This window comes from Eumetopias jubatus, unplaced genomic scaffold (assembly GCF_037043125.1).
Source record: "Eumetopias jubatus isolate StellerSeaLion01/CBP00866 unplaced genomic scaffold, mEumJub1_p1.0 scaffold_8, whole genome shotgun sequence".
NCBI lineage: Eukaryota > Metazoa > Chordata > Mammalia > Carnivora > Otariidae > Eumetopias > Eumetopias jubatus.
In genome coordinates, this window is record NW_028274814.1 from 63,513,833 (window position 1) to 63,539,579 (window position 25,747).

The 25,747-nt window shown below is 37.8% G+C and overlaps 1 protein-coding gene across 6 annotated transcripts in view; it reads left to right on the forward strand.

Annotated features, from left to right (window-relative positions):
• Positions 1-25,747, forward strand: part of PPFIBP1 (PPFIB scaffold protein 1) — a 172,501-nt gene that overhangs the window by 129,943 nt on the left and 16,811 nt on the right. For 5 of the 6 annotated variants that reach the window (XM_088025987.1, XM_028113296.2, XM_028113295.2 and 2 more), the window contains 10 exons: positions 531-662; positions 5,159-5,251; positions 7,015-7,129; positions 10,400-10,461; positions 13,651-13,735; positions 17,083-17,237; positions 21,449-21,564; positions 22,314-22,370; positions 23,673-23,733; positions 24,086-24,115. In XM_088025987.1, coding sequence (XP_087882113.1) covers positions 531-662; positions 5,159-5,251; positions 7,015-7,129; positions 10,400-10,461; positions 13,651-13,735; positions 17,083-17,237; positions 21,449-21,564; positions 22,314-22,370; positions 23,673-23,733; positions 24,086-24,115 — 906 coding nt within the window. The remainder of the gene's footprint in view (positions 1-530; positions 663-5,158; positions 5,252-7,014; positions 7,130-10,399; positions 10,462-13,650; positions 13,736-17,082; positions 17,238-21,448; positions 21,565-22,313; positions 22,371-23,672; positions 23,734-24,085; positions 24,116-25,747) is intronic. The other variant, XM_088025990.1, reaches the window with a different exon arrangement.

Below are 25,747 nucleotides of genomic sequence, written 5' to 3' on the forward strand. Positions count from 1 at the left end.
CACACACACACACACACACACAGAGTGCTTGTGGACGAGAGGACCTATAATATAGTGGATAGGGCACGCACTGGAGGGAGACTGTTTCAATTTGAGTACTCACTCTGCCATTTCCTTGCTGTATGACTTTTGGCAAGTTCTTAACCTCTCTGTTCCTCACCTTCCTCATTTGTTGAACAAGGATAATTCGTGAGTTATCTTTAGGAGTTTCTACTTTATAAGGTTGTTTTGAGGATTGAACCACTTAAAACATGTCATCGTCAGTGTTCTCTTCAGGCTTAGCAGCATTTCAGGTTTATATATGTGTGTGTATCTACGTAATGTACGTCTCCCCAGTAAGCAAGCGTACATTTAGTTCTGCTCAATGAAGGTTAACTGAAGCAAATAATTTTTTCAAATTTTATCTGTTTAGTGATTAATCTTTACCACATTCCTGACTTGATAGTTACTGCTTTGCAGTTGTGAGACACATCCATATGTGTCTCTTTATAATAAAACAACTTTTGAATGTGTCTCTTAAATTGTAATAGGAGCTTCTGAGTAGGACATCCTTAGAAACTCAGAAGTTGGATCTGATGGCTGAAATATCTAACTTGAAGCTAAAACTGACAGCTGTAGAGAAGGACAGATTGGATTATGAAGATAGGTTCAGAGACACCGAGGTAAGTGATAACCCCCCCCTTTATATACATATGCGTGTGTGTGTATATATGTCATACACATATTTCCAGAGCAAGTTGAAATTCCTTGTAGGCATGAGGGAGAGGCAGTTGATTACTACATTCTCTCGTTCATCCGTGCTTCTTTTTAAAGAATAATCTTTAATTATATTGACTTTTTTTTACATTGACTATCACTAAATGCTCATGGAAATATTTATTGTGAGACTGTTGATGTGAAATATTAATCCTTTCATTAGTCTTTAGAAATAACTTTCGACTTTATGACATTTGCAGCTTCTCTCTATTGATCTGTCTGTCCTTCTGTCCATCTATAGTGGTTTTCTTCATTATGAAAATAATGGGTTTAAGTGTATCACTTTACTAATAGCTCTCTTTATACTGATTATTTGCTGTATAATAAGTAGGTTTTAAAATACATACAGAGAACATGCTTTCGTTATATAATCATAAAAATCAGATTTTTAGAGTTTATTTCATTTGGCCTTCTACTTTTGGTCTATTCCACACATAAATCATTCCAAATAAATAAAGCTCACTATATTTTTGTGAAAAGTACCCATTTTTGTGGTTAACCATGCTTTGTTCTTTGTCCTGTTCTATTGTTAATCCGGGTCTTTTTATTTGCTTATTATTTGTTGTTGGGGAAAGAGAGCATATCCATGTGAAATCTGTTTGTTTGGAAAGAAATATGAAGAGCTGCAGGACTTTGTTATCTCCTAGGGGCATCTCTTCTTTTTTCTCTCTTTTGTTTCCTCGGTTGGCATATGGAGAGTTCTCATACTGGATTAGAATGTGGGTACAGGGAAGGGGAGAGGAGAAGAAATCGTTTAAGTATTTTTCCCCCTCTATTTTCATTTCAAGCCAACTCTGTACCATCATGATATGAGATACATTACGTATGTTCTCCACTGTATGCAAGTCCTATATAGACTGGATTTAGTGAGGTTTACTCCATTGCTGTTTTCAAAATTAAATTTTCTGCCAAAGATGGAACTCTAATGGAAAGTCTCAGCATATGTATTACTTCCTCAGCAGCGAAAGGAAATCCCCGACTTAGTTCACGTTTAATCTTCTAAAGCTCTTTGTCAGTCACCTATATGAGCATGTTTCTCACTTGATTGAGACTAGGGCTCTTAAAACAGAACTTAGAAAGTTACCCAATTTCTCTAAAATTGTCCCTTTTTTGCTTTCTTGAAAAATCTGTTTGGATATTTTCCTCTTTTTCCTCTCTGTCGTTCCCTGACCCCACAGTTGCGATAGAATTCAGTCAACAGGTGGACAACATGCTGTGGAGCTTACTCTGGTGCAGGGAAAGAAGTTACAGTATTCGGGTCCAGAGTTGGCCTTTTCTGTTGTATACATAAAGTTTAGGGGGAGTCTTAACCTGCACGACTGGTTAATTTGGATCCGAGATGTTAACCAAACGTTAGGACTAAATTGAAGTGGATGCATTATGATTTTTTGGTAAGACTCCAGAGCAGTATTTACATCTCTTGAGTTTGTCTGTGTTTTTGAAAAAGATTTTATTAATTTATTTGAGAGAGAGAGAAAGAGCGCACTCGTGTGAGTGGGAGGATGGGCAGAGGGAGAAGGAGAGAGAGAATCTCAAGAGACTCTGCGCTGAGCATGGACCCTGTCTTGGGACTCTATCCCATGACCCTGAGCCGAAGATCAAGTCAGAGGCTTAACTGACTGAGCCACCCAGGCACCTCTGTCTGCATTTTTTTTATAAAACTTTTTTTTCTGGTGCTTCCTTGCTTCACTCATGCATTTTCAATCATAAGCAAAGTGATCCTGTCATCAAACTTTCAGTAAACTCAATCCTTGATAATTTTCTAATAAATATTCAATACTATTGGTAAAAAATAATATGCATACCGAGAGATTATGAACTATAATCTGATCAACTTTGTTACATATGACAATAAATAAAATAGCCCTCAAAATTAAAACTGAATTGAATATGCTCATTTTCCTATTCTTGTTCCCTTAATAAAAATAAAATATTTGGGGGGCACCTGCCTTGCTCAGTCAGTAGAGCATGCAACTCTTGATCTCAGGGTCATGAGTTCAAGCCCCTTGTTGGGTCTGGAGCCTCCTTTAAAAAAAAAGGTTCCCTGCCTGTTTCAGGAATCCAAAATTCTTTAACTTTGTCTTAGAACTTTAGATTATTTGGAGATTAATTTCTAAGAAAATATTGATTCCAATATTTGAGAAGAAATATAGGCACTTCCTAAAGATTAGGGGTAAAAACCTTGAAATCCTGGAATTTTGAAGACTTGCCTGTCCCCGGAATGGCTGATAGGAGATGCTTAGCATTATTCAACAGTGCCCCCTTCTGGTAAGAGTACAGATGCCAGAAACTGAGTTTTCTGTAGAGCCTGAGTTTCTCTGAGAGGGAAAAGGGAACAGTAACAGGGATTTTCTTTTTAAAAAGAACTGAAATTCTGATAAGAAATTAGTTAGAAATAATTGGAATTCCATTTTTTTAAAGTTTTATATCAAGGAGCTATTTTCAGATTTTCCAGTTTGAGTTATTATGGGAAGACAGGACTTTTTTCAGGTTGGAGATTTATATTCATAGTTACAGTGTTGCCACAAGGCATATTTGGGTAGGGCTTTTTTTTTTTTTTTAAGAGAAAAATTATTTCAATTTATAATTCTGTTTTCTTCAATTACTTCTTTTTTGCAAATTGTCACTATTTCTAAAAGAAGTGGTAAAATAAAACAATACCAAATAGGAATTCAAAGCTGCTAACCATGAGAAAGTGGAAAGATAAATATTAAAAAGACCAGGCAGATGAAGGAAGTCACTAAGAATTCATAGTATGCAAGGATGATTAATAAATGGAAGGTAAATAAACGGGAGAAACTGACTTTTTCCTTAGACTTGAATTCTGAACACGTCTAAAATGTTATTAAATGATGTCAAACAGTGCCTGACCTCAAAGGAAAATAGACGTTCCTTTACTGAGACACTGTGTTAATAACAATTATAATAGGGGTGCCTGGATGGCCCAGTCGGTTAAGTCTCTGACTCCATTTTGGCTCAGATCAGGAGCTCATGGAGCCTCACCTAAGGCTTCGTGCTCAGTGGGGAGTCTGCTTGAAAATTCTCTCCTTCTGCCTCTCCCCATGTGCGTGCACATGTGTGCGCTCTTTAGAAAAAAAAGAAAATAATTATAATAACTAATGAGTAATTATGATACACTACTGTTAAGTAATTATATAATTAGGAAAGCCATCCCTTTCTCTACGTGTGAATCATTATGCATAGACGTTTAGTAAGAAAGGTTTATTTCTTCTAGTGTTGTTTCTTTTTTGTGGCATTTTTGTATAATTCTGTCATCTGTTAAGCTATGGCTCAGGAATAGAGGACTTGTAAAAATGAGGAATAAAAACACATTAACCATTGGTGGGGTCTTGATGGCTTGTAGTAAAAAATAAATCCTCTCCACAGTATTGAAGTTGGTATTGTGTGGCATTCTGATTCCCTTTTCCTATTGTCCGGGCTCTGGACAAAAATATGTTACTGTTTCTCAAAACACTTAGACAAGTTTTACAAGCAAATTATTATTTTTTTTTTAAGTGGAAGTAGAAAAAGCGTCTGGCTGTATTTGTATTATGAAAACCTTAGGATTATTTGCTTTTTCCTATTCCAAATATAACATTATATTATGACAATGTATTTGTAAATTACAGGGCCGTCATCTACCCTCAAGTTGAGAATCCTTGGTTTAAAAGATTCACATTTAAAAAAAAACAAAAAAAGATTGAAATTCCATTCTATTCTCCCAGACTGGGTTGATGAACAATCTATATTTTTGTTAGGCAAAAGAAGAAATTATAAAAATGTTTTTATAAATAATCCACATATCACTGAAAGGCCCTAAAAGTAGATGGCTTTACTAAAGAAAATTTTTCTAGTTAATTTAAAAAGATGGAATCTATATGGTGATTTTTAGTCCAGGAATAGCTGATGATTGATGGTACATGATTAGCTACCTTTCTTAATCAAAATTGAAAGTCACCTTTTAACTCTTAATCATACGAAACAAACTGAGGGTTGCTGGAGGGGTGCTGGTGGGTGGGGGGATGGGGTAATAGGGTGATGGGCATTAAGGAGGGCATATGATGTAATGAGCACTGAGTGTTACATAAGACTGATGAATCACTGACCTCTACCTCTGAAACTAATAATACATTATATGTTAATTAATTTAATTTAAATTTTTAAAAATTACCTTTTATTTCCATAATCCCATCATTGTAGGCCAGAGGCATTGAGAATTTAGTGTTTTAACTAGAAAGATGCTTTGGGTCTCGAGGAGATACATGTTTATTTCCATTTGTCTGATCCAATTCATACCACTTGAACTCAGACGCTGTTGACTTCAGACCTCCAAGCTGCTATTTTGGCAAAGATAGCTGTGTTGCCACTTTCCTAACGCATTTCATTGTTTCTTCTTTGACAGGGGCTAATGCAAGAGATCAATGATTTGAGGTTAAGAGTCAGTGAAATGGACAATGAAAGACTTCAGTATGAAAAAAAGCTGAAATCAACCAAAGTAAGTTTTCTCAAAGGCAAAAATTTGTAAACACAAGACTCACTTATCTACGATCAATAATATAAGTTTTCAACTCAGTAGATGATAAAGAAGGTATTTTACAAGTGAATGAAATTTTCCCCCAAGCTGGAGACCTTCTTGAATTTGGAACACCATTATTCTGGATAACAATCGGGGCTTTAACTAATCTAGTAAAATATAACCTGTTATTTCTCTTAGTTAAGCTAACCTCCTTTATAAACCGATACTATTTTCTTGGATATTTAGGCTTGTCTTTTTCTATCTGTGGTTTCTTTCACACCTCTGTCTCTCTACCAGTCTTTAATGGCCAAACTTTCTAGCATGAAAATCAAGGTGGGTCAGATGCAGTATGAAAAGCAGCGGATGGAGCAAAAATGGGAGTCACTGAAGGTGTAGTAGACTTTGGGTACTGGGGTCCTGGGCCTGTTTGCTTTCTGGCTTGTGCTGTTTTGCCGTGATAGTGTTTTTAGTAGCATGTGCATTCATCGTGTGTGTGTCATCTATTTTTTAAAAATACATTTAAAGCTGATGAAAGGGACAGTGAGATCCCTCATGTTGTTTTCAGAAACATATGAAATAATTAATGAAAAATAATAAAAGTATTCATTAATAAGTTAGATCTCACCCTCTTAGAGTATCCGAGACCCAAACATATGGTAAAATAGTTGCAAAAATGCCACCTGTGGGGGAAAAAAAATCTGTCTTGCATCAGTAGCAAAGACTGCTTCTTCCTTTGGGACTTTCTTAAAGTTTAACTATATCATGGCAGTGAGTTGAAATTACTGCTTAAAAGAAGCTTCTTGCCAGTGCTACTGAAAGAAAATTCCTTGTACTTGGGATCCACGCCTATCATAAGTAAAAAGTATAGGGCCAGCTTTCTTGTTTCATTGGAGATCTTCTCATAGTACTAACCATAATACATACATTTTGAGACTGAAAATAAAATGTTTATGAAATATAAAAGTACGTTTATTAGCACTGCGTAGCTTTATTTTCTGTGTAAATACAGCCAGCAAAATTTCAGTGCTAAAGCTAATTCTTCACCAAAATTAAACTGAAAATTAAAACATTAGTAAATAGAACATTGGACTTGGAATCTTTAATAGCTATGTAGTAAAAAAGAAGGGGGGGGTTTCAGATCTGTTTGTTAAATCTTTTTTTCCATTCTTGTAGGAGACTCTGTTCTTTTATTTTGGTGATAAGGATGAATTACTTAGTCCCATGATTTGCCTAACATTGTTCATCACCTGCTACCTTACCCATTAATTAAGCTCTGCCTTGTCCAGGGAACATGGGTGCCATCTCGAAATACTAAATAAATCTCAGTCAAGTCTTAATATATATTTTCCAATTTGCGTTTTACTTTGCTTTTATGACACTAAGTGTCTAATTTGATTATCATCCTTGATTAACTTGGGGAGATTTTTTTTTTTTATTTATTTAACATAAGATTTAAACCTTAGGGCTACCCTGGTCCGAATTATACTTGAAAAGATTTTGTTTTAATTCGGTCACAAAGAAACTTGAAACACTATGCCAGAATTATTATACATTGACCTTCATTAATTGTCTTGCTTCCTGCTTCCCATTGCCACTGTCTGGTTTCTGAAGTCTGCATCTAGATTCCTATCGTTTTTTGTTTCATTCCCAAAAACTAATTACTGATTTAAGAGTTAACATGCTCCCTGAATAGCCTCTTTTAGTCATAATCTACTGTTTTGAAATGAATTTATCATTTGTAGGACGAACTGACATCTTTAAAAGAAAAACTGGAGGAGAAGGAATCTGAAGTAAAAAGGCTACAAGAAAAATTGGTGTGCAAGATGAAAGGAGAGGGGGTGGAAATTCTTGATCGAGGTGGGTACATACATTTGACATTTGTTCTCTTACTTTGTTAGAATCCTCCCTATGCAACCCTCTCTCCCTTACTCCTTTACATCTTTTACACCTGCAAAAGAACCCAGTGTTAGTGAGATGTCATTTCAGAGAAGGGGGAAGGCTAGCGGACACCAGCTAAGCCCAAGACAGCAGGGACTCCTTGGAGACTCTTTCCTGTGCCTGGGGATCTATTAGCTTCCTCTTCAGCAGCTGGAGAAGGGCAACTCTGTACTTTATCGGGTGTTTATTTTAGATTACTAAGTTGTAAATTCTCCCAAGAGAGTTCTTGTTCAGATTGTGGTACCAGGGAGTGACAGAGAGCATTAAAAGGAACCATTATTATTATATCCCAGGATTATTTCCCTCTGAACTGAACTTGAAATAGCACAAAGAGATTTAGAAACCTTTCCTACCCTTTTGAGAGAAGAGAGGAGAAGACTTTGCATCTTTGGAAAATCAATGAAAATTTCTTATAATGGATTGAGCCCTCGACCTGATAGAAAGCAAAAATAGGCTAATTCTGTTTTTTTGAAAACGTGGATTTATCAAAAAATTTTCTCGTAATTGAGGTTTGTTTTGAATATTGTGTGGAATGTAATTTTTAATGTACGTTATACTTGATAGAAAATAACTTGAATGTGTTTTTTATGTTATATTTGGAAATATAAATGCACATAACACCTGACAACACTAGGTTCGGTTTAACCTTTCCTTGCTATTATAAATCACTGTGGCATGCAAGCTACCAGAGCAGCTTCTGACTCTTTTGAAACAAAAAATTCCATTTAGTGTAGCTTTAGTACATTTTTATATATCATATGAACGTTGGTAACCTCACGGTCTGAACAATGAAGGGGTTGAATTAGGTTACCTGTGATGTCTTTCTTGGCTCTAGAAAACCCTGGCTTTATATCCCTGTAGTTGCAATTCCCTATGGATTAGAAAGCTCAACTCATCAACCCTTGAAGGAAATGGATTTTTTTTCCTTTGTATATTTTGGCATATATAGAATTGTTGTTGTGCGTTTTTTTGTTTTTTAAGTAAGCTCTACACTCAACGTGGGGCTTGAACTCACCACCCCGAGATCAAAAATCACATACTGCACCAACTGAGTCAGCCAGGCACCCTTAGAAGTGTGTGTTTTTAAAGGACATTCACAGTTAGGTCATGTTTTGGGGTTTTACGAATAAGATGGAATCATCGGACTTGTGGGCTAGAGGATGTGTTAGATTAGTGGTACCCAAAGATGGACACTGGTCTGTGAACTGCTTGTCACCAACGCACAGCCAGATAAATACAAGGGTCGAGAGCAATGTTTAGAAAGTTCATGGCAATCTGATGTTGGCAAAACATCTAACTGTGTGATCAGTGGACTCATCTCATTGAACCAGGGGATAGACTGTGTCAGTGTCGTTGAATTTGAGGGGTGAGTTTAATGTGTCATAAGCAGTGTGCTGGGCACATTCAGGAGGGCCATGTGTTGACCTGTAACAGAAATGTAACAACAACCAAAGCATCACAAATGGTATTTTCACCATGTAGAGCATAAAGAGTGCTTGTACTCCATAGACCTAATTTTAATATACAAGAAAATCAAGGTTCACAAAGATGAAGTGACAGAGGTAGGAACTCAAATTTAGGTCTTTGGATGAATGATATGCTCTTTCCAACCTTACACAGAGCATTATGTATTATAGTACTATTCCTAAAGTCACAAAATAGTGTTTAATATTCAGTTTTTATAGGGTTAGAGTTTCTTTATTTTAGATTAAAGACTAAATAATATTGCTTTTAAAATATTTATTGTTGTAAGTATATACTAACTTCCAATTCGATGGGTTTTCCTGCACAGATGAAAATTTTAAAAAGAAGCTCAAAGACAAAAGTAAGGTTTTGGTGTATTTCCATCAGCCTTTACATTCACCAAAAGTACTACTTGGACTGTTTTTTGCATGTGTTTTAAAACATTTCTCTCACCAAAGATGTGAAGTTGCTTCATCGATAAGCTCCATTTCTTCAGAGTGCACAAAATAGAGGGTTAATAAACAAACAATAAAAACAAAGAGTAAAAGGTCATTTTGCTAATTTTCTTTTTCTGATTCAGCCCTTTTGCTCCACAGGATACAACAGAGCACTCAGAGTAGTGGAAGTGAGGAAGCATTTTCTTTGTAGTTCAGGAGACAGCAGGTCAGAAGAGAAAGTTACTTTTCAATGTCTTGTAGCCACTTTTTCACTGAGCTCTACATTAGGAATTAGACACACCCTCTCAGTGTTAGAAAAGAGATTGTACCCAGGCTGATTAACAGAACCCAGATTATATAATATCATAAAGATAAATCCTTAATTAATAGGCTCTTTCCTCCAGATATTGAATTCTTAAGTCAAGAGAATTTGGCATCAGAAAAAAAAAAAAAGGCAGTTTCTATAGAATATACCTTAATTGAAAATGTTATATCAGCGGTGACCAATGCACCACTCTTTTAAAAATTATCTTAAGTAGTAGTTTTGTTTTGTTTTGTTTTCCCTCAGAAGCAGGTAACCTTAGCTTGTTTGAGTTTTTTAAATTTGTGATTTCATTTTAGGTTGGATGTTTCATCTTAAAATATTGGTTCTTTTATTATTAAAGTAACATGCTTTTGTATTTGACTGTCAGATTTTAAGCAAAAATCACATTTTACCTTACTTTGGCTTTTACATTTTAAAATAGTGTTGGAAATGATGTTTATAGATGAAGCAAAGTACTTATTATCCTTCTGTATGGAACCTACAACCAGCTTCTTAGCATGACTACTCCTATAAATGCCACATTCCCAGGCTCTTGCCATTCATGTCTCCATCTTGGTTAAAACTGAGCATCATTTTCTCTGCTTATGTCATCATGTACACTGTTCGTCGCTTTCCCCCCCCACCGCTTTCTAGGTTTTTTGTTTCTTTTTCTTTTTCTTTTTCTTTTTTTTGAAAAGTCCGTGTTTTCGTGGTTATAGCACTGAAATTTCACCTTCAGTGTTCTCATGAAGATTTTGCTGTTGCTTCAAGAGAGGGTAGTTAGCTCTCTCCCTTACTGTTTACTTTCTGGAGTGATGACCATTCAAGTGACATGGAAAGTGTTCATTTTTCAGATTTTCCCCCAAAAGAGGATATTGATGGTAAACGTTTCCTTAAAACATTTCAGTCTGAAGACTCAGCCTCTTGTTATTGTCACACATGTTAACGAAACGGACTTCTGATGTGATGTTGTGGTATTTTCAGATATTGAAGTGCAAAAAATGAAAAAGGCTGTGGAGTCTTTGATGGCAGCAAATGAAGAAAAGGTATCTAGATGAAATTAAAGTATTTATGTGGATGTGTACCACCATTTTGATCATTCCCTGCATTTTCTGGAGATATGTCAGTTTGGAAGAACATACCCTACACCCTACTGACGTGGAGGGACAAGCATTCTCCCTTTCTGCCCTCGTGTGCCCGCTCTCGGTGGTGGCAGTTGTCACTGTGACTGTGTGTAGAATGGGGACCAGCAGCACTGGCTCCACTGAGAACTGCCTCCCCCTCCTTCCTGTGAATCTGGAAAAATGTACAAGCCCTCAGATCATTGCTTGATATTCAGGCAGGAAATGAGAGAAAGGATACCGTACATAGGGCATCCTTTCTGGGCCAACATGAACTCTGAAAGGGGTGGCCCTTGACGACTTCAGCTTCATGATGGGGTTGATGTTAGTCCTATTATTTCCTTCACACTCCTGGATTCTTTCACATCAGGCATTGTCTCTGTTCTCCTGAGAGGGGAGCTAGGAGAACAGAGGCACGGGCACTGGGAAATCACATATGGCCCTAAGCTCTGTTTTAGCTACATTGGCCAGATGCCAAGGTCTCCAGGTTCTTCACTCTGGTTGCTTCATTCTGCTTAGAGCAGGGAAACAGTGACCTTTAAAGCAAGGTGTTTCTTCACGGCCTACCTGATCAGCCCTATATCCAGCTGGCATCAACAGTCGGGTTCAGCTCCTGTCATCAGAACTACTGCTACCTCATGTTACTTAATGAATAGAACAAGAAGGCATTTTCCCAAGAAAAGAGTCATTTCAAGGAAGTAAAAAAAAAAAAAAAAAAGCAAATGCCAAAGAACTTTGTCTTGATCTTTTTCTCTCCTGTTTCTTTCTCTAATTCTTGTCTTCTCTGTTTTACTTGTCTATATATTTTTGCCTTTCATTCTCTTTATTTGCTCTTTATTAGGAAATAAACTCATTGTCCTATCCGCCTACCCATATATAGGTTTCTTTTTGCTAGTCTTTCCCACTGTGGAATAAAAAAAGGAAAGTTATTAATTAGCAAGGGGCCCACGTAGCTGTTACTTTTTTTTTTAAAGATTTTATTTATGTATTTATTTATTTATTTGAGAGAGAGACCGAGAGTAGGGAGCCTGATGCAGGGCTTGATCCCAGGACTCTGGGATCATGACCTGGGCTGAAGGCAGACGCGTAACTGACCCCCCTAGGTGCCCCCATAGCTTTTACTTTTTTAAAAAATAATCACTGAAACTCATTTAGTTTTAATTTCTCTGTCTCAAAAAGCATCAATAACAAACAAATCTCCCAATGTTGACCAAGGGCTTACTAGACGTTCAAACGGCTTTAGGAGCACCAAGGGTGACATAAGTTTTTAGTAGTTCCAGAAGGCTTCGAAGAGGCCATATTTGAGCAAAATCTGAGGAAAAGCAAGAGTTGTTCATCAGGAAAATGAAAGCGTCTAAGGAAAATATCTACGAGCCAAAACATGTCTCAAAAACCCAGGCTCGGAACAGCCCAGTGCATGCTGGGAAAGTTCAGAATGAGATAAGGTGGAGGGGTATATGAAGCTGATATTTACAGAGGTTGACAAGATTTTTTTTAAAAATTTTGGATTTGAGGGCTCCTGGGTGGCTCAGATGGTTAAGCATCTGCCTTCGGCTCAGGTCATGATCCCGGGGTCCTGGGATCGAGCCCCACATCGGGCTCCCTGCTCAGCGGGGAGCCTGCTTCTCCCTCTCCCTCTGCCCCTTTCCCCTGCTCGTTCTCTCTCACTCTTTCTCTGTCTCAAATAAATAAGTAAAATCTTTAAAAAAAATTTTTTTTTGGATTTGAGGATAAGTTTCTAGTTTGAGTAACGAGGTGAATGATAGTGCCCTCAAAGAGTTAAGGGAATCTAAGCAGAGGCTCAAGGAACAGGGGCAAATAATGAGCTTAATTTTAGAGACATTCACTTCGATGTGCTCATGGGACATTTAAAAGGAGATTTCTCATAGAAAGTTGGAAAGTGAATCTAAATTTTGGGATTAATGTATAATTATAGATTGGGTAGGGAATGAACCCCGTCAATTTTAGGAGAAATACAGAATTGTAGATTTTTGGGGACTAAACTGTAGTTGATATATAAATTAGCTTTTGCTCCATGACAAATCACATTTATTATTTCTCATACTTCTGATGGTTGGCTAGGTGGTTCTTCTGGTCTGGGCTGGCTTTGCTGATCTCTACAGTTAGCTGGTGGGTGGGATGGGGCTGGATGGTCTAGGATGGTGTGACTCGCGCGTCTAGTGATTAACAGACTTGCGTAGGTTGGTCCCATCTGGGGCGTCTCTTCTCCAAATGATCTCTCATCTTCTAGTAGACTTCTAGTAGTCTGCGCTGCTTCACATAGTGCTCACAAGGTTTCCTAGAGCAGAGACAGAGAGCAAGCCCTAATGTGCAAAGACCTTTCAAGCCTTTACTTGCACCACATTTGTTGATATCTCTTTGGCTAAAGCAAGTCACATGTCCATGCCCAAAACCAGTGAGGGGAGAGCTAGGGAACCCATTTTTAGAATCCACCAGAGTGAGGGTAAAGGACAAAATCTTAAAGCACTAACATTTTATAGTCTGGGCCGGGTAGATAGTGGGTATAGTGGAAGTAGACTATCTGGTCAAGGAATTAAGATATCAAAATAGAAGAAAACAAAGAGTGGAAAGAAAAATGAAAAGAAGGAAAGAGTGGGGCAATCAAGTACCAGAGGTCAAATTTGAAAAAGGATGAAAAGTTCTCTTTATTTTTAATAAATAGAAAGTCTGTGATGACTAATTGACGAAGCTTTTAGCTGAGTGTTTTGGGGAGAGAAAAACCAGATTGTGATTGATGACAGCTGATAAAGAGGTGTAAATCTTTCTTTCAAGACCTGACCCATAAGTTGGAGAGGAGAATAATTAAAGTTGATTTTTTTCTTGGTTTTTTTGTTTTGTTTTGTATCTTATTACCTTGTTTTGTTTTTGTTTTTTAAAGATGGCAGCTGAAGGATAGGATCTCTAAATTTAGAGGTACTTTTTCTCTATCTCTGATGTACGTAGGAAAACTATTCTAGATATTACCAGTTCTACTAAAGTTTAGAAGTATTCCTTGAATAATGTAAATAATTCATGTCTCCCTATTCTTTGTGTTGCAGTTACTTTTACTGTTTAAAGTCACAATTTAAAGATAACAATTTATTTTATTAATAGGATCGAAAAATAGAAGATCTTCGACAGTGCCTGAATAGGTACAAGAAAATGCAAGATACGGTGGTACTGACCCAAGGTAAAAAAGGTAGTGTAGCTCTATAGGTTTTTCTACTTTACTTGATTTTAAGTGGCTGTGAACTTTAACATTTGGTTTCATTTTCCTGGAATATCCATTATTCCAAATTAGACAGTTCATTCGTTCATTCATTCAACAGTATCATTAGGCATCTGTTCTCTACACACTTTCTTGGTGTGTAGGCCAATGAGAATACTGTAGATTGGTTGGTCAGGGAGAATCTCTGTGTGGAGTTCATGAGATAGCATTCCAGACAGAAAGAACAGTGTGTTCAAGAGACTATGGGGAGGGGCGCCTGGGTGGCTCAGTTGGTTAAGCGTCTGCCTTTAGCTTAGGTCATGATCCCAGATTCCCGCATCGGGCTCCCTGACCAGCAGAGAGTCTGCTTCTCCTTCTCCCCTTCCCTTCTGCTCATGCTTTCTCTCCCTCTCTCAAAAATAAATAAATAAAACCTTTAAAAAAAAGAGCATATGGGGGAAAAGGGCTTGGTGTATTTAAGAAGTAAAAAGACCATTGTGACTGACCGGAAGGTAGTGAGCAGGAAGAGAATGAGATGAGATGAGCAGAGCTTTTAGAAGTTAGTGTTGGCCAGGTCAGGCAATGTGAGGCATTCAGCTCTGTCAGCCCAGAGGGATCCACTGAAGGGTTTTCACAAGTCCACGGCATCTTCGTAACAAATGGACCATAATGGGAGAAGGGAGCAGTACTGGAAGGAAGAGAAGCCAATCAAGAGACTCTCGCAGGATTCCACGTGGAATGATATGATGGTACTGATTGGAAATATATTTTGGTGTTCAAATTAACACAGTGGTGTGATGAATTAGATGAGAATGAAGAAGAGGAATGAATCAAGAAAGATTGACATTTTTGACTAAAGCAAACCAGGTGGATGATGATTCCATTTACCAAGATAGAGAAGCCTAGTGAGGGAGCATTGAAATGGTTAAGGGGGGATTGTGTTCACCTTTGAATGTGTTAAGTTAAAAAAAAAAAAGCAAAACCATAAGCCATCTAAGTAAAAACAGTCACACTCTGATGGGGATTGAGGAGTGCACTTGTTGGGATGAGCACAGGGTGATGTTTGGAAGTGTTGAATTACTCTAGTGTACGCCTGAAACTAATATTACACTGTATTTTAATTAGAATTAAAAACTTAAAAATAGTCATGCCTTTTGATGTATTATTATTTTATCTATGCATGGTCCGGTTGGCCATCCTCAAATGTGGAAAATCTCTGGGGGTCATTTAAAACAAAAGTGTTAAGAAGTTTGAAAGTCTTCTTGTTCATTAGCAGTGCATAGGTGGGGTTATTTGCTCTAAAAGTAAGCACTGGTAATAAATCTTTTCCAAAGGTACTTATGAAATACTCAGATTTTGGAATTTCAATTTTGATGAGTTCAAAAAGAAAGAAAATCCTATTTTGGATGAGGATTTCTGAGGGGGAAAAAAATGGATCTTCATCTTATTGTCCACAGGGTTCAGCATATGTTAAGATTTTGTAAATACCCAAATGAGCAAGCAAATGAACCTTTACCAGTGTTCTTACAGCAATTCCCATCACTCAACATTTTCTATACCTTCAAGAGAGTGTCTCTTTTTAGACAATTTTGTAAATTCACAAGTAATTAATTTTTACATAGTCATAGCATTTAGAACAGTGTTTGATTTTATGAATCTCAACATTATAATTCTTATATTTAAAAATCAAGGGAAAACATTAATTTCTGTAATTATAAAACATGTAGAAGGTAGAGAAAAGGGGTAAGTATTGTTCATAATTGCACTGGCGTGATCACTTTTGTCAGTTTCGTGGAGGGTTTTTGTTTATTCTGTTTTTGTTTTAAAGTAGACTCCATGCCCAGTGTGGAGCCCAACATGGGGCTTGAACTCATGACCCTGAGATCAAAACCTGAGCTGAGATCAAGAGTTGGACACTTGGGGCACCTGGGTGGCTCAGTTGGTTAAGCATCTGACTCTTGGTTTTGAGCTCAGGTCCTGATCTTTTTTTTTTTTTTTTTTAAGATTTTATTTATTTATTTGACAGAGAGATAGAGAGCACAGATAGGCAGAGCGGCAGGCAGAGGGAGAGGGAGAAGCAGGCTCTCCACTGAGCAGGGAGCCCGATGCGTGGCTCGATCCCAGGACTCTGGGATCATGACCTGAGCCGAAGGCAGCCACTTAACTGACTGAACCACCCAGGTACCCCTCAGGTCTCGGTCTTACGGGTCGTGAGATCAAGCCTTGCCTTGGCTCCACACTCAGCTGGGAGTCTACTTGAAGATTCTCTCCCTCTGCCCCTGGCCTGTGCACGCATGCACTCTCTCTCTCTCTCTCTCTCAAATAAATAAATAAAACTTAAAAAAAAAAGAGTAAAAAGAATCAGACACGTAACCAACTGAGATACCCAGGCACCCCTCATGTATTTTTTTATCTTTTTTAATGCATATAAAACGTGTAGCAAAAAGAGGTAGTTTTTAACCACCATTGAAAATTATGTCCTGTTCTAATGAAGAGTTTATAAACAGTGATTTCTCACTAGGATTTATATTTACTTAGTCCTTAGAGAATGCTAATAATACCTACGTTTTAATGAAATTAGAATAAATAATAAAATCTAAATTAAGAAGCTAAGTCTAGTTAATAGTTTTAAATGAGTATATGATTTGCCATTTTGTATTATTCAGAGAATAGTGTTTTAAGCATCATTTTTTGGTTTTAAAAAAGAATATCTGGCACAGTTTGTTCAGCACCTAATCCTTTTCATTGCTGGAGATGTAAAAGAAATTCTCAAAGTTGGCTGCTCTGCTGGATATGTGGTTACATTTGTCCATAAGGCTATTCTTTCTGCTTTAAAATAAATGGCACAGAAGGATCATCTTAAGGAATCAAAAGATTGCCTTTTTTTTTCTTTTCCTCTTTTCTTTGTTATTTTTTTTTTTTAAGAACACAGTAGTGGTGAATATTGAGTTGTTTCATGGTGACTGTGTTGCTGTTCAGAATTAGTTTATTGTACCACTGGTATTCTCCAGCTTGGTTATTTCTGAACTGAAATTTATAAAGCCCCAAATTCTGAAACAAAATTAGGGAGGGTTGTTGGCCCAAATTAACTTCTAATTTCAATGCTGTGAGTCTGTGATGGGTATCTATTAATACCACCCCCGAGCCTCAGGTGCTCATAATTTAACATGTTGTTTCCTAGGGTCCCTGTTGTTATTTTTCTAAGGATTTCAGGAGAAGCTGACTCTATGATTTTTAAGGATGAGAAAAATTTTTATATTCAGTTGGTATTCTTCCTCCAAAAGTGAAATGTAAATGAAAAGCTGCCGTTGTCCTCCTTTTGCTTTGCCTTTACCCAGGCCAAGATGGCGACTTTGAAGATCTGCTCACTTCCGGTTCCATCTCCACTTTGCTGGATGCGCAGGGTTTTAGTGACCTGGAGAAAAGTCTATCGCCTACACCAGTCATGGGATCTCCCAGTCGTGACCCATTTAACACAAGTGTTCCGGAAGAGGTATTTATAGACTCTCAACATTATCTTCATAGTGAAGAGACTGTGTCATTGAAGGTTAAAATGCTGTTGACAGCATGAAAGACATAGGATCTTTTCTCAGTGCGACTACTGACTGAGTCTTGGCAATTTTTGTGTCAAGACTCAGTGTCTCATAGGACTTTATGTGAAAGGTGTGTTTTTTTTACCCTCTCTTTAATAAATAAATACCTTGGGCAATGTCAAAATTGTTTAAATTATTCAGGAAAAACATGGGAGAAAGATGTCATCCTAAATAGATTACAATCTCCATAATAATAATCTTTATTATTAAAGGATAAATAGAGAATAAAAGAAGGGAGATAAAGTGAGATTATATAAAGAGGTTGGTTTTAGTCACTTCTGATAGTGCCTCTGAAAAATGCTGGAGTAAAATTTCCCTGACTTCTTTAGACATGGGGAAAAAAAGCAACTGGACAGGAATATTTAGTCTTCAACTCCTTTACTTTTCTTTCACATCATACTGGTGCCAAAATCTGTTTCCATTATCTGTTGACAACCACCCCAAAAATTTGTGCCTTGAATGACAACATTTATTTTGCTAACAAATCTGTGATTTGGGCAAGGCTCAGCAGGAACATTTCTTCTTCGCTCTACTGGGCATCAGTCAGGATGGCGTGAAGGCTGGGGGCTTGAGTCACTTGAAGGCTACCCATTTGTATATCGCATGGTTGGGGCTACTGTTGGCCAGGACCTCAGCTGGGGCCCTGACTGGAAATACACATGACTGCTTGGCTTTCTCCTAGCATAGTGTTTAAATCCTAAGGATGAACATCCCAAGAAGAGGACTGGGCAAATTTATATCACCTTTTTGATATGACTCGGAAGTCATGTAGCATCTCTTCTCCTGTAGTCACAGATCCACACACATTCACAGAGAGGAAACATAGACCCTACCTCTTGATGACAAGTAACAGTATCACATTTAAGAAGAACACGTGGGATGGCGTATACCCGTGCAACCATATTCCAATAGTACAATCTGCCCCTCCACTCTGTGGCTACAATCATTTACATCCCTCTCCCATGCAAAATATATTCATCCCCTCTTCAAAGTCTCATTCCAGTTAGGCATCAGCATCCCAGGACCTTGTCATCCAGACCAGGTCAAGATGTAGGTGCAGCTCCGCGGGCACAACTTCTTGAGTAGCACTCAATTCCTTTTGAAGAAGCAGGACATGTTTGTCCCCTATGCACCTGACATACAGTGGTGGTATAGGCATAATAACTGCTAGGCATTCCCATTAAAAAAAAAAAAGAGGGAAAATGGAAGACACACAGGGGTCATCAGTCCATAGCAGTTCCAAATCCAACCAGGCCCATGTGGCCAGCTCCTTGACAGGGCCCAGTCCTTTGGGATCTCGGTTCTTCCTTGTGAGTCATCTTTTCATTTCCAGGAGGAGGAACCTGTAATTGCAGATGAGTTGTTTTCTGTAAAAAGTGTCTGTACAGGTCAAGGGTCTTCTACCTCCTGCTGTCTCTGTCCCTGTTGGTCTAATATGGTGTAATATCTTATTCATTTGGAATTTCTCATGAATTAATTTATAATCCACTCCACCAGGTAAAGCATACCCGTAGATATCTTCACAATAAGCCTTTCTCTGTCTTAAGTCTCTGTAACGCTGCCGTGGGATATCCCTCTACTTTTAGAGTTGTTGATCTTTTGGAAGGTTTCAATGAGACAGCACTACCTTAAGTCTTCCTGAGGTCTTAACCAAGGCACACCTCCCTCTTTGCCCTAAAAACGTTTCTTAATTTTAGTGCAGTGTGCTGTCTAGAGAAACGAGGAATGGGAAAGGTTGTTTTTGTATTTTAACTAAACAATCTTGGCTCCCTTATGTTTTCCATTTCCTCTTTTGTTCAGCTTTTCTTTAACATTTTACTCTACGTGGTGAGAGGGAACCAAGTGGCATCTTTCCTTTTTGTATCTGTTCCTGCTAATTACCTAATGAGAAAATGAAAGTTGAATGAAAATGAATTCAAGGAGGAAACGAGTAACATTTCTCTCTTCAATGTAGGAGAGGGCTACAAGATGTCATTCATAAGGAATCAGTGGGTAGGGGAAATTGGAGGGAGGTGGTGAAAAGGCACAGACTTCCAGTTATTAGACCAACGAGTGCTGGGGGTGTGAGGTACAACATGATGACTGTAGTTAACCCTGCTGTCTGGTATGTCGGAAAGTTGCTGAGAGAGTAGATCCGAAAAGTTCTCATCGCAAGGAAAAAAAAAAATGTGTTCTCTTTTTTTTTTTTAATTTATACAGTACTGCATGTCAGTGATATCTCAATAAAATTGGAAGAAAGAGGCAAGGGATTAGTTAAGGAATAAGAAATATTTTAGAAGGGGAAAAAAAATATCCCCTGATTGTTTTATTTATACTGAAGGGAAAAATAACATCTGACAGCCAATGCGTGTGCTTGCTCCCTGTTTACAGAACAGCAGCTGTCACATGTAAGATATGCCCAGATAGTCTCATAGCCTTAAAAAAAAGTCTTTGCTATGTGAGCTGGAGTTAAAGCCCTAAAGTTCAAAATGAAATCAAGAAAACACGTGAGTTTGTTAGTGGAGCCATTTCCTCCCCCACGATTAGGACCCCAGGGAGCTACTGTGAACTTGAAAACACAGGGATGATGGCTCAGTAAGTTGCCCAGAACTAATCATAAAGATTCACATTAAAAAAAAAAAAAAAAAACATAGTGAAGTAATCTCCTATTTTACAATAATAGGACTTGTTAACAAAATTCAACAGAGTAAATTTGAAACACCTTATTGGCTTTATTCAGCAGTTTATGAATCAGGCAAATGAAAGGCTTTTTTTTAGGCAGAAGGAGGCAGGAGCAGGGGGTCATGCTATAGGCATTAATGGTTGGTTAAAGTTGGGTTACTTTCCTTATGTGCAGCAAAGGGAAGTCTTGGAGGGGGGTCAGGTAACTTGCGCAGAGCAGGCAAGTGCTGACTGGTTGACCGAGGCCTGCCTTTTCTGGGAGTGCTGAGCCCAGAAACTTTGCTAAGTTTGCGTTTGCTGACATGGAGCTTGATGCGAGCTACTCCATCTTGGGCCCAGTCAGATTATTTTAATAGACTTCACATGTTATAACCTCTTAGTGTCAAGGGATGAGACCACCACTCAATAACTGGAACAAAAAATCACAAAGCTAAATGTATTGCTTATTTAGTTAGCTAGGTGAACTTTGTTGGTCAAGGACAGTCTCTTTGATCAAATGTGGGGAGTGGGGGATGCTTGGAGCTCAGGGATTGATGGACTCTAAGAGGCTGGAGTGAGTTGACATCAGCTGTGGATGTGTGATTACAAAGGCGAGACTGTCGTTGATTGATTGGCATCTAGAAATGTGTTCACGGGTGTGAGTCCCTCCCTTCCTGTCTGACTTCAGAAGGGAGGCGCAGTCACCAATCGGTTGACTGGCAAAGTGAGTTCACTGAGGTAAATTTTGTTTATTTTTTTATCACAATATTTTTTAAGTGTTTCACTTACTAGTTTATGATGGGCTCTCACACTGTACTGCTCTGCGGTCGTCGGAAATTATTCAACACCAGAGTATAAAATTTCTTTCATAGATTCCATCCGTAGGATACACAAAGCATTTGTTTGGGAAGATGTCTTAGGCATTATTGTTGTTGCTGCTGCAATATTGTTATTAAGCAAAGTGTCTTAAGTGATATCCACAAAGAACTGGTTTGAACAACATTCTATGTTAGACTAGTGGTAGAAAACAAAGTGAAAACAGAAGTGTGTTTACAAAGCACTTTACCCAAATCTCATCTCAAATCATGACAACCCTGCAAGATAGGCATTGCCATTCTCAGTTTACAGAGGAGAAAACTGGTGCCCAGTTAAGTGTCTTACCTAAGGTTAGAACCAAGATTTTAAACAGGGCTTAAAGTTGTCAAGGATCAGCTATTGACTCACTTGATGGTATTTATTATGTTTTATTCAGAACCAAGTTCAAAAATGACCTTCCTCCAGAATGTTTTCTCTGATGAACACTCGTTGATGTTTATATCCTGAGACCATTTTATAAATATAAGAATAGTGTTCTAAACACAGGTGTATGAAATTTTATTGATAGACCATGTCATTGTCTCACCAGTTTTTTTTTTCTCTGTGACTTATGTCTTGTTTGATGGATTTTTGACTTTCTATAATTACATTACAGTTCCACACCAGCATCTTGCAAGTTTCAATCCCTTTATCATTGCCAGCATCTAAGGGCTTGGAAGCTTCTGAAAAAGCAAAATTGCCTCCTCAACCAGAGACTTCATTTGAAGAAAGGTATGTCATTTATGACCCAACATTGCAATATAAATGTTCAACAGAGTAGATCAAGCAAACACCAGGGTGTATTGCATTTATTTACAGACATAGGTTTTACCCCGAGGCAAGAAACAGTAAGGCATGTGCCAAGGGACCAGTGTGAATCAATAACTGCAGTCAGTTCTGTATTATTGAAATAAAGGGTGTGAAGCAAGAAGTCATAGGAGGTGAGGCTGGGGAGGTGTGATGGTCAGGTTAGAGAGGGATTTTAGAGCACTTGGGTTTTATGTCCTAAGTCACGGGGCGGGGGTGGGGGCTGTCACTGGGGCTCAAGCCCCATAGCAACAATCCTGTGCCTGAGGCTGTTTGGAAGAAGGATTCAGGTCAGGGATACAATAGTTTCTCCACTGACAAGTAGAATTTTGAGGGAACACATTCTCAATTACTTAATCTTACAATTAGACCGAATAAAAGAAAATAGAATATTTTAAAAGAGAGGGGCACCTACAAGGCTCAGTAGGTTTAGCAGCTGACTCTTGACCTTAGCTCAGGTCTTGATCTCAGGGTTGTGGGTCCAAGCCCCAGGCTGGGCATGGAGCCTACTTAAAAAAAAAGAGAGAGAGAGAGAGAATATTTTAAAAGAGAAATAGCTCCCTAGCACGATTTTTTGTTTTTGACAGTTCTGTTTGCTTAGAATATATAAGGTCTTTTATATGGCCTTTTACTCGTGAAGCACACACATTCCTTTTTTTTTTTTTTCCTTTTAGGGATGGAAAAATAATCCTTGGTGCTGCTGTTGAAACCGAGCCTTGTGATAGTCTTTCGTAAGTTATGTTATTGAATGTGAAAAATGTCATTGATACCTGGGAGAGAGGAAGCTTCTGTTACACTAACAATAACCACGATGAGAAGCGCATGACTGAGGCCTGAATACATTAATGCAGGTGTAATGGCTGGATGTGGAGGGAGGTGGGGGGGTTGTGAGTTAACAAAGAAATACTTGCTTATCGACCGTTGTCCATTATCTCGTGCCAAGTGTGGCACGTCTTTAGCCTTCCTTCATCAGTTTTCATGTGAAGTGCAATGCTTTGAATTTCAGGTTTGCACTGGCTTGCATTTTGACTCTAGCAGAAAAGAGTCACAGAGAATGATGTGATGGCTAGAGAGGCTGCAATGGTTTTTTGCACTCTCTGTCTAGTAAACCGGCCCAATATCTATGTTTACTCAAGTTCAAGTCTGTATTAAGTTAGGAAAATCTATTTTTAGAGCAGTACTCAAAGATGGGATCTTTTCTTTTCTCACCTTATCTTTTTATTTGGTATTGGACATGTCTAGCAACTATGTACATATAAGTACATGAGAATTGCCTTTTAAAGGTTTGTTTGTATGTGTATGTTATTCTACTTCTTAGAGCAGAGATATTACTTTTTCCTCTCTCTTTCTAAACTGGTCACCTATTCCTGCCTTCAGAGACGACCAGCCCTATATACTTGAATCTCTGGAAGTTTACGGTGTCACTTTGCCTTTACAAAGATAGCAAATGAATTATTATGGGCAGCAATAGGGATTTTTCTTGTATGCCTTGATCAAAACTATAAAATGAAGTACTTGGCCAGATTCAGAAAATGGATTCCTTTGTGAATTAAAAAATAACACTTTCACCCTTTATTTTAATTACAAGGATTATATGGAAATAGTATGTGAGTATTTTAGAAGTTCCCTGGCATAGTAACTAAAATTTAAATAAAAATTAAAAATTAAAATAAAAAAAAAAGTTCCTTGTCTCAATGTATACATGAAGGGATGCACCACTAGTCCATGGAAAAACGCTGGTTTATTTTCAAATATTGACATCACAAGGGGAGTCCTAAGTGTTTTTCCAGCTATTCTAACATGTGCGAGACATTCAGAGTTATTGGCAGGACAGTTAACCACCTCTGCTTTTAAAAGAACTCAACGTTATAATTTAGTTAAGCACATAAGTGAGTGCCTGAATCCAGATTTTCTTTTATGACCAGGATTCAACCCACACACAGTTTTAGTTTCTTTCCAAGATATGCTCCTAAGAAACAGCAGCACCAGAGCCACTTATCATTAATCCTAATTACTATTATTGTTATTTTTAGAATTTCAAGTCTGCACAAGTCCAGCAGCCTGGGCAATCTGAAGAAAGAGTCATCAGACGGGGTTGGTCCTGTGTTTTTTTCTGTCTGTTACCCTGAGACGAAAATATTTAGGGACCTTCACATTTTCCCATCTTAAAAATAAAACTCTTAAGAAGAGCTTGTGGTTTCTATAATGCAAATTTATTAGATACCATGGTTAATGGTAAATATTAAGAAGTATGAATATGAAGGGTTGAAAGTAGTGTATACAATCAAAACTGAAGACTTCAACCATTATTGGAAATAAATGGAACTGAGATTGTGTAGTTTAGAAGTAGATGTAAGTTTATTTTAATTTCTGGAATTGTATGTGACAGAGTGTGAATATATAAAGCCATTCCTGTAACAATCTGAAATTTTGTTGTTTTGAACAGGAAAAGGAGTCTGTTCAGAAGCCTTCAGAGGTAATTTTTATGTCCAGATTATAATGTAAAAATGTTTGAGACATCTGATACATGTATTTGCTTAAATGTGTCCAAAAAACCCAAGCTCAGAACCTCCAAAACATGTTACATGAAAGAAGCCAGACACAAAAGATCAGATAGTACATGATTCCATTTATGTGAAATATGCAGAGTGGATAAAACCGTAGAACAGAACACAGCTTGGTGGTTGCCAGAGACAGAGAGGGAGGAATGGAGAGAAACTGCTTCCTGGGTAAGGGGTTTTATTTAGAACGTTGGAAACATTTTGGAACTAGGTGGAGGTGGCACATGCACACCACTGTGAATGTACTAAATGTCACTGAATTGTTCAATTTAGAATAGTTACTTTTTATGTTTCACCTCAATAAACTGTTGGGGGGAAAAATAAAGCCCAACTCTCAATCAGTCTACTGATGTTCTTAGTGATCATATTTGGGCTTCCTAAGACCTCACGAAAAGTCCTTAGATCACCCATCTGAAAACATTTATTTAATATAACCACTGTCTGTATACAGCAAACATTTTGGTGTTTTGTTTTTTTTAAGACCTCATCAAGAATGGCTCTCGTTCTTCTTTCCCCTGATTTTCAACCATTACCTTTGTAAAGGCTACGTTCTGGTAGACAGGCTACTTCCAGATGCTCTCCCTCAACTGTCGGCTCTGAATGCCTTGAGTCATAATGTAGGTATCCCTGATGAGGCACAGACCGTACACGCAGCTGTAGTTCCAGGCGTGCCCTGTCCTTTTTGGTCTTGCCAGTTCAATAAATGATTAAATGATTTTGACATCTGGATTGAGACGTAGGTAATAGTAGCACTAAACTGTGGCATCTATAAACTTGTAGTTAATGATGAGCAATGAATAGGTAGGATAAAATAACCACCTTAAAAGCCTGTGCCCCCTCTCCCCTTTGTCCACCTCTGCAAAAAAAGAAACAGAGGGTAGGAGATGTTAGAGGAATGAGAGCATGCAAGCAAAAGCATCTTTGGGTCATACTAAAACAGTATAATAGATCAGGTTACTGTAACTGCAAACTCCAATAACGAGAAAGCTAAAAAGTAAACAGTTTAGTACTTAGAACTATAACTTAATTACAGTTAAGGTTCTCAATAAAGACCTTGAAATATTATAGACAGCCAAAGTGTCTTCTGAATCAACGAAGAAAAATTTAATTATAGCAAGTTTAGTTTTGATGGTAAGTGTATCTGAATGTATCACAGTCTTTGAAAATTGGTGATCCGTGTTGGGTAACTTGCAGGCAAGATAATGAATATCTCAGAACACCCTTTCAAAAAAGAAAAATGTTTAACAGTCACTGGTTGTGTCCTCACTTGACTACTAATTCCTTGAGAAGAATATTTAAAATAACTAGAGTAGAATCTCTTTCTGCTGTTGGTGTAGAAGCTTGGGGCTAATGCCTGCTTTGCAGAGTGATTATATTATGTTGGGCTTCTACTGATGCAGTTACAGTACAAAGACTGCAAACTGTATTATAGCCCAATCTGTGTCGTAATTGTTAGAAAAATAAGTCTTCTGGTATTCTGGTTATGTAATATCTTATTTCCATGTCTTTGGGGGAATGAGGCAAATAAAATTCAAATAAAGCTTGAG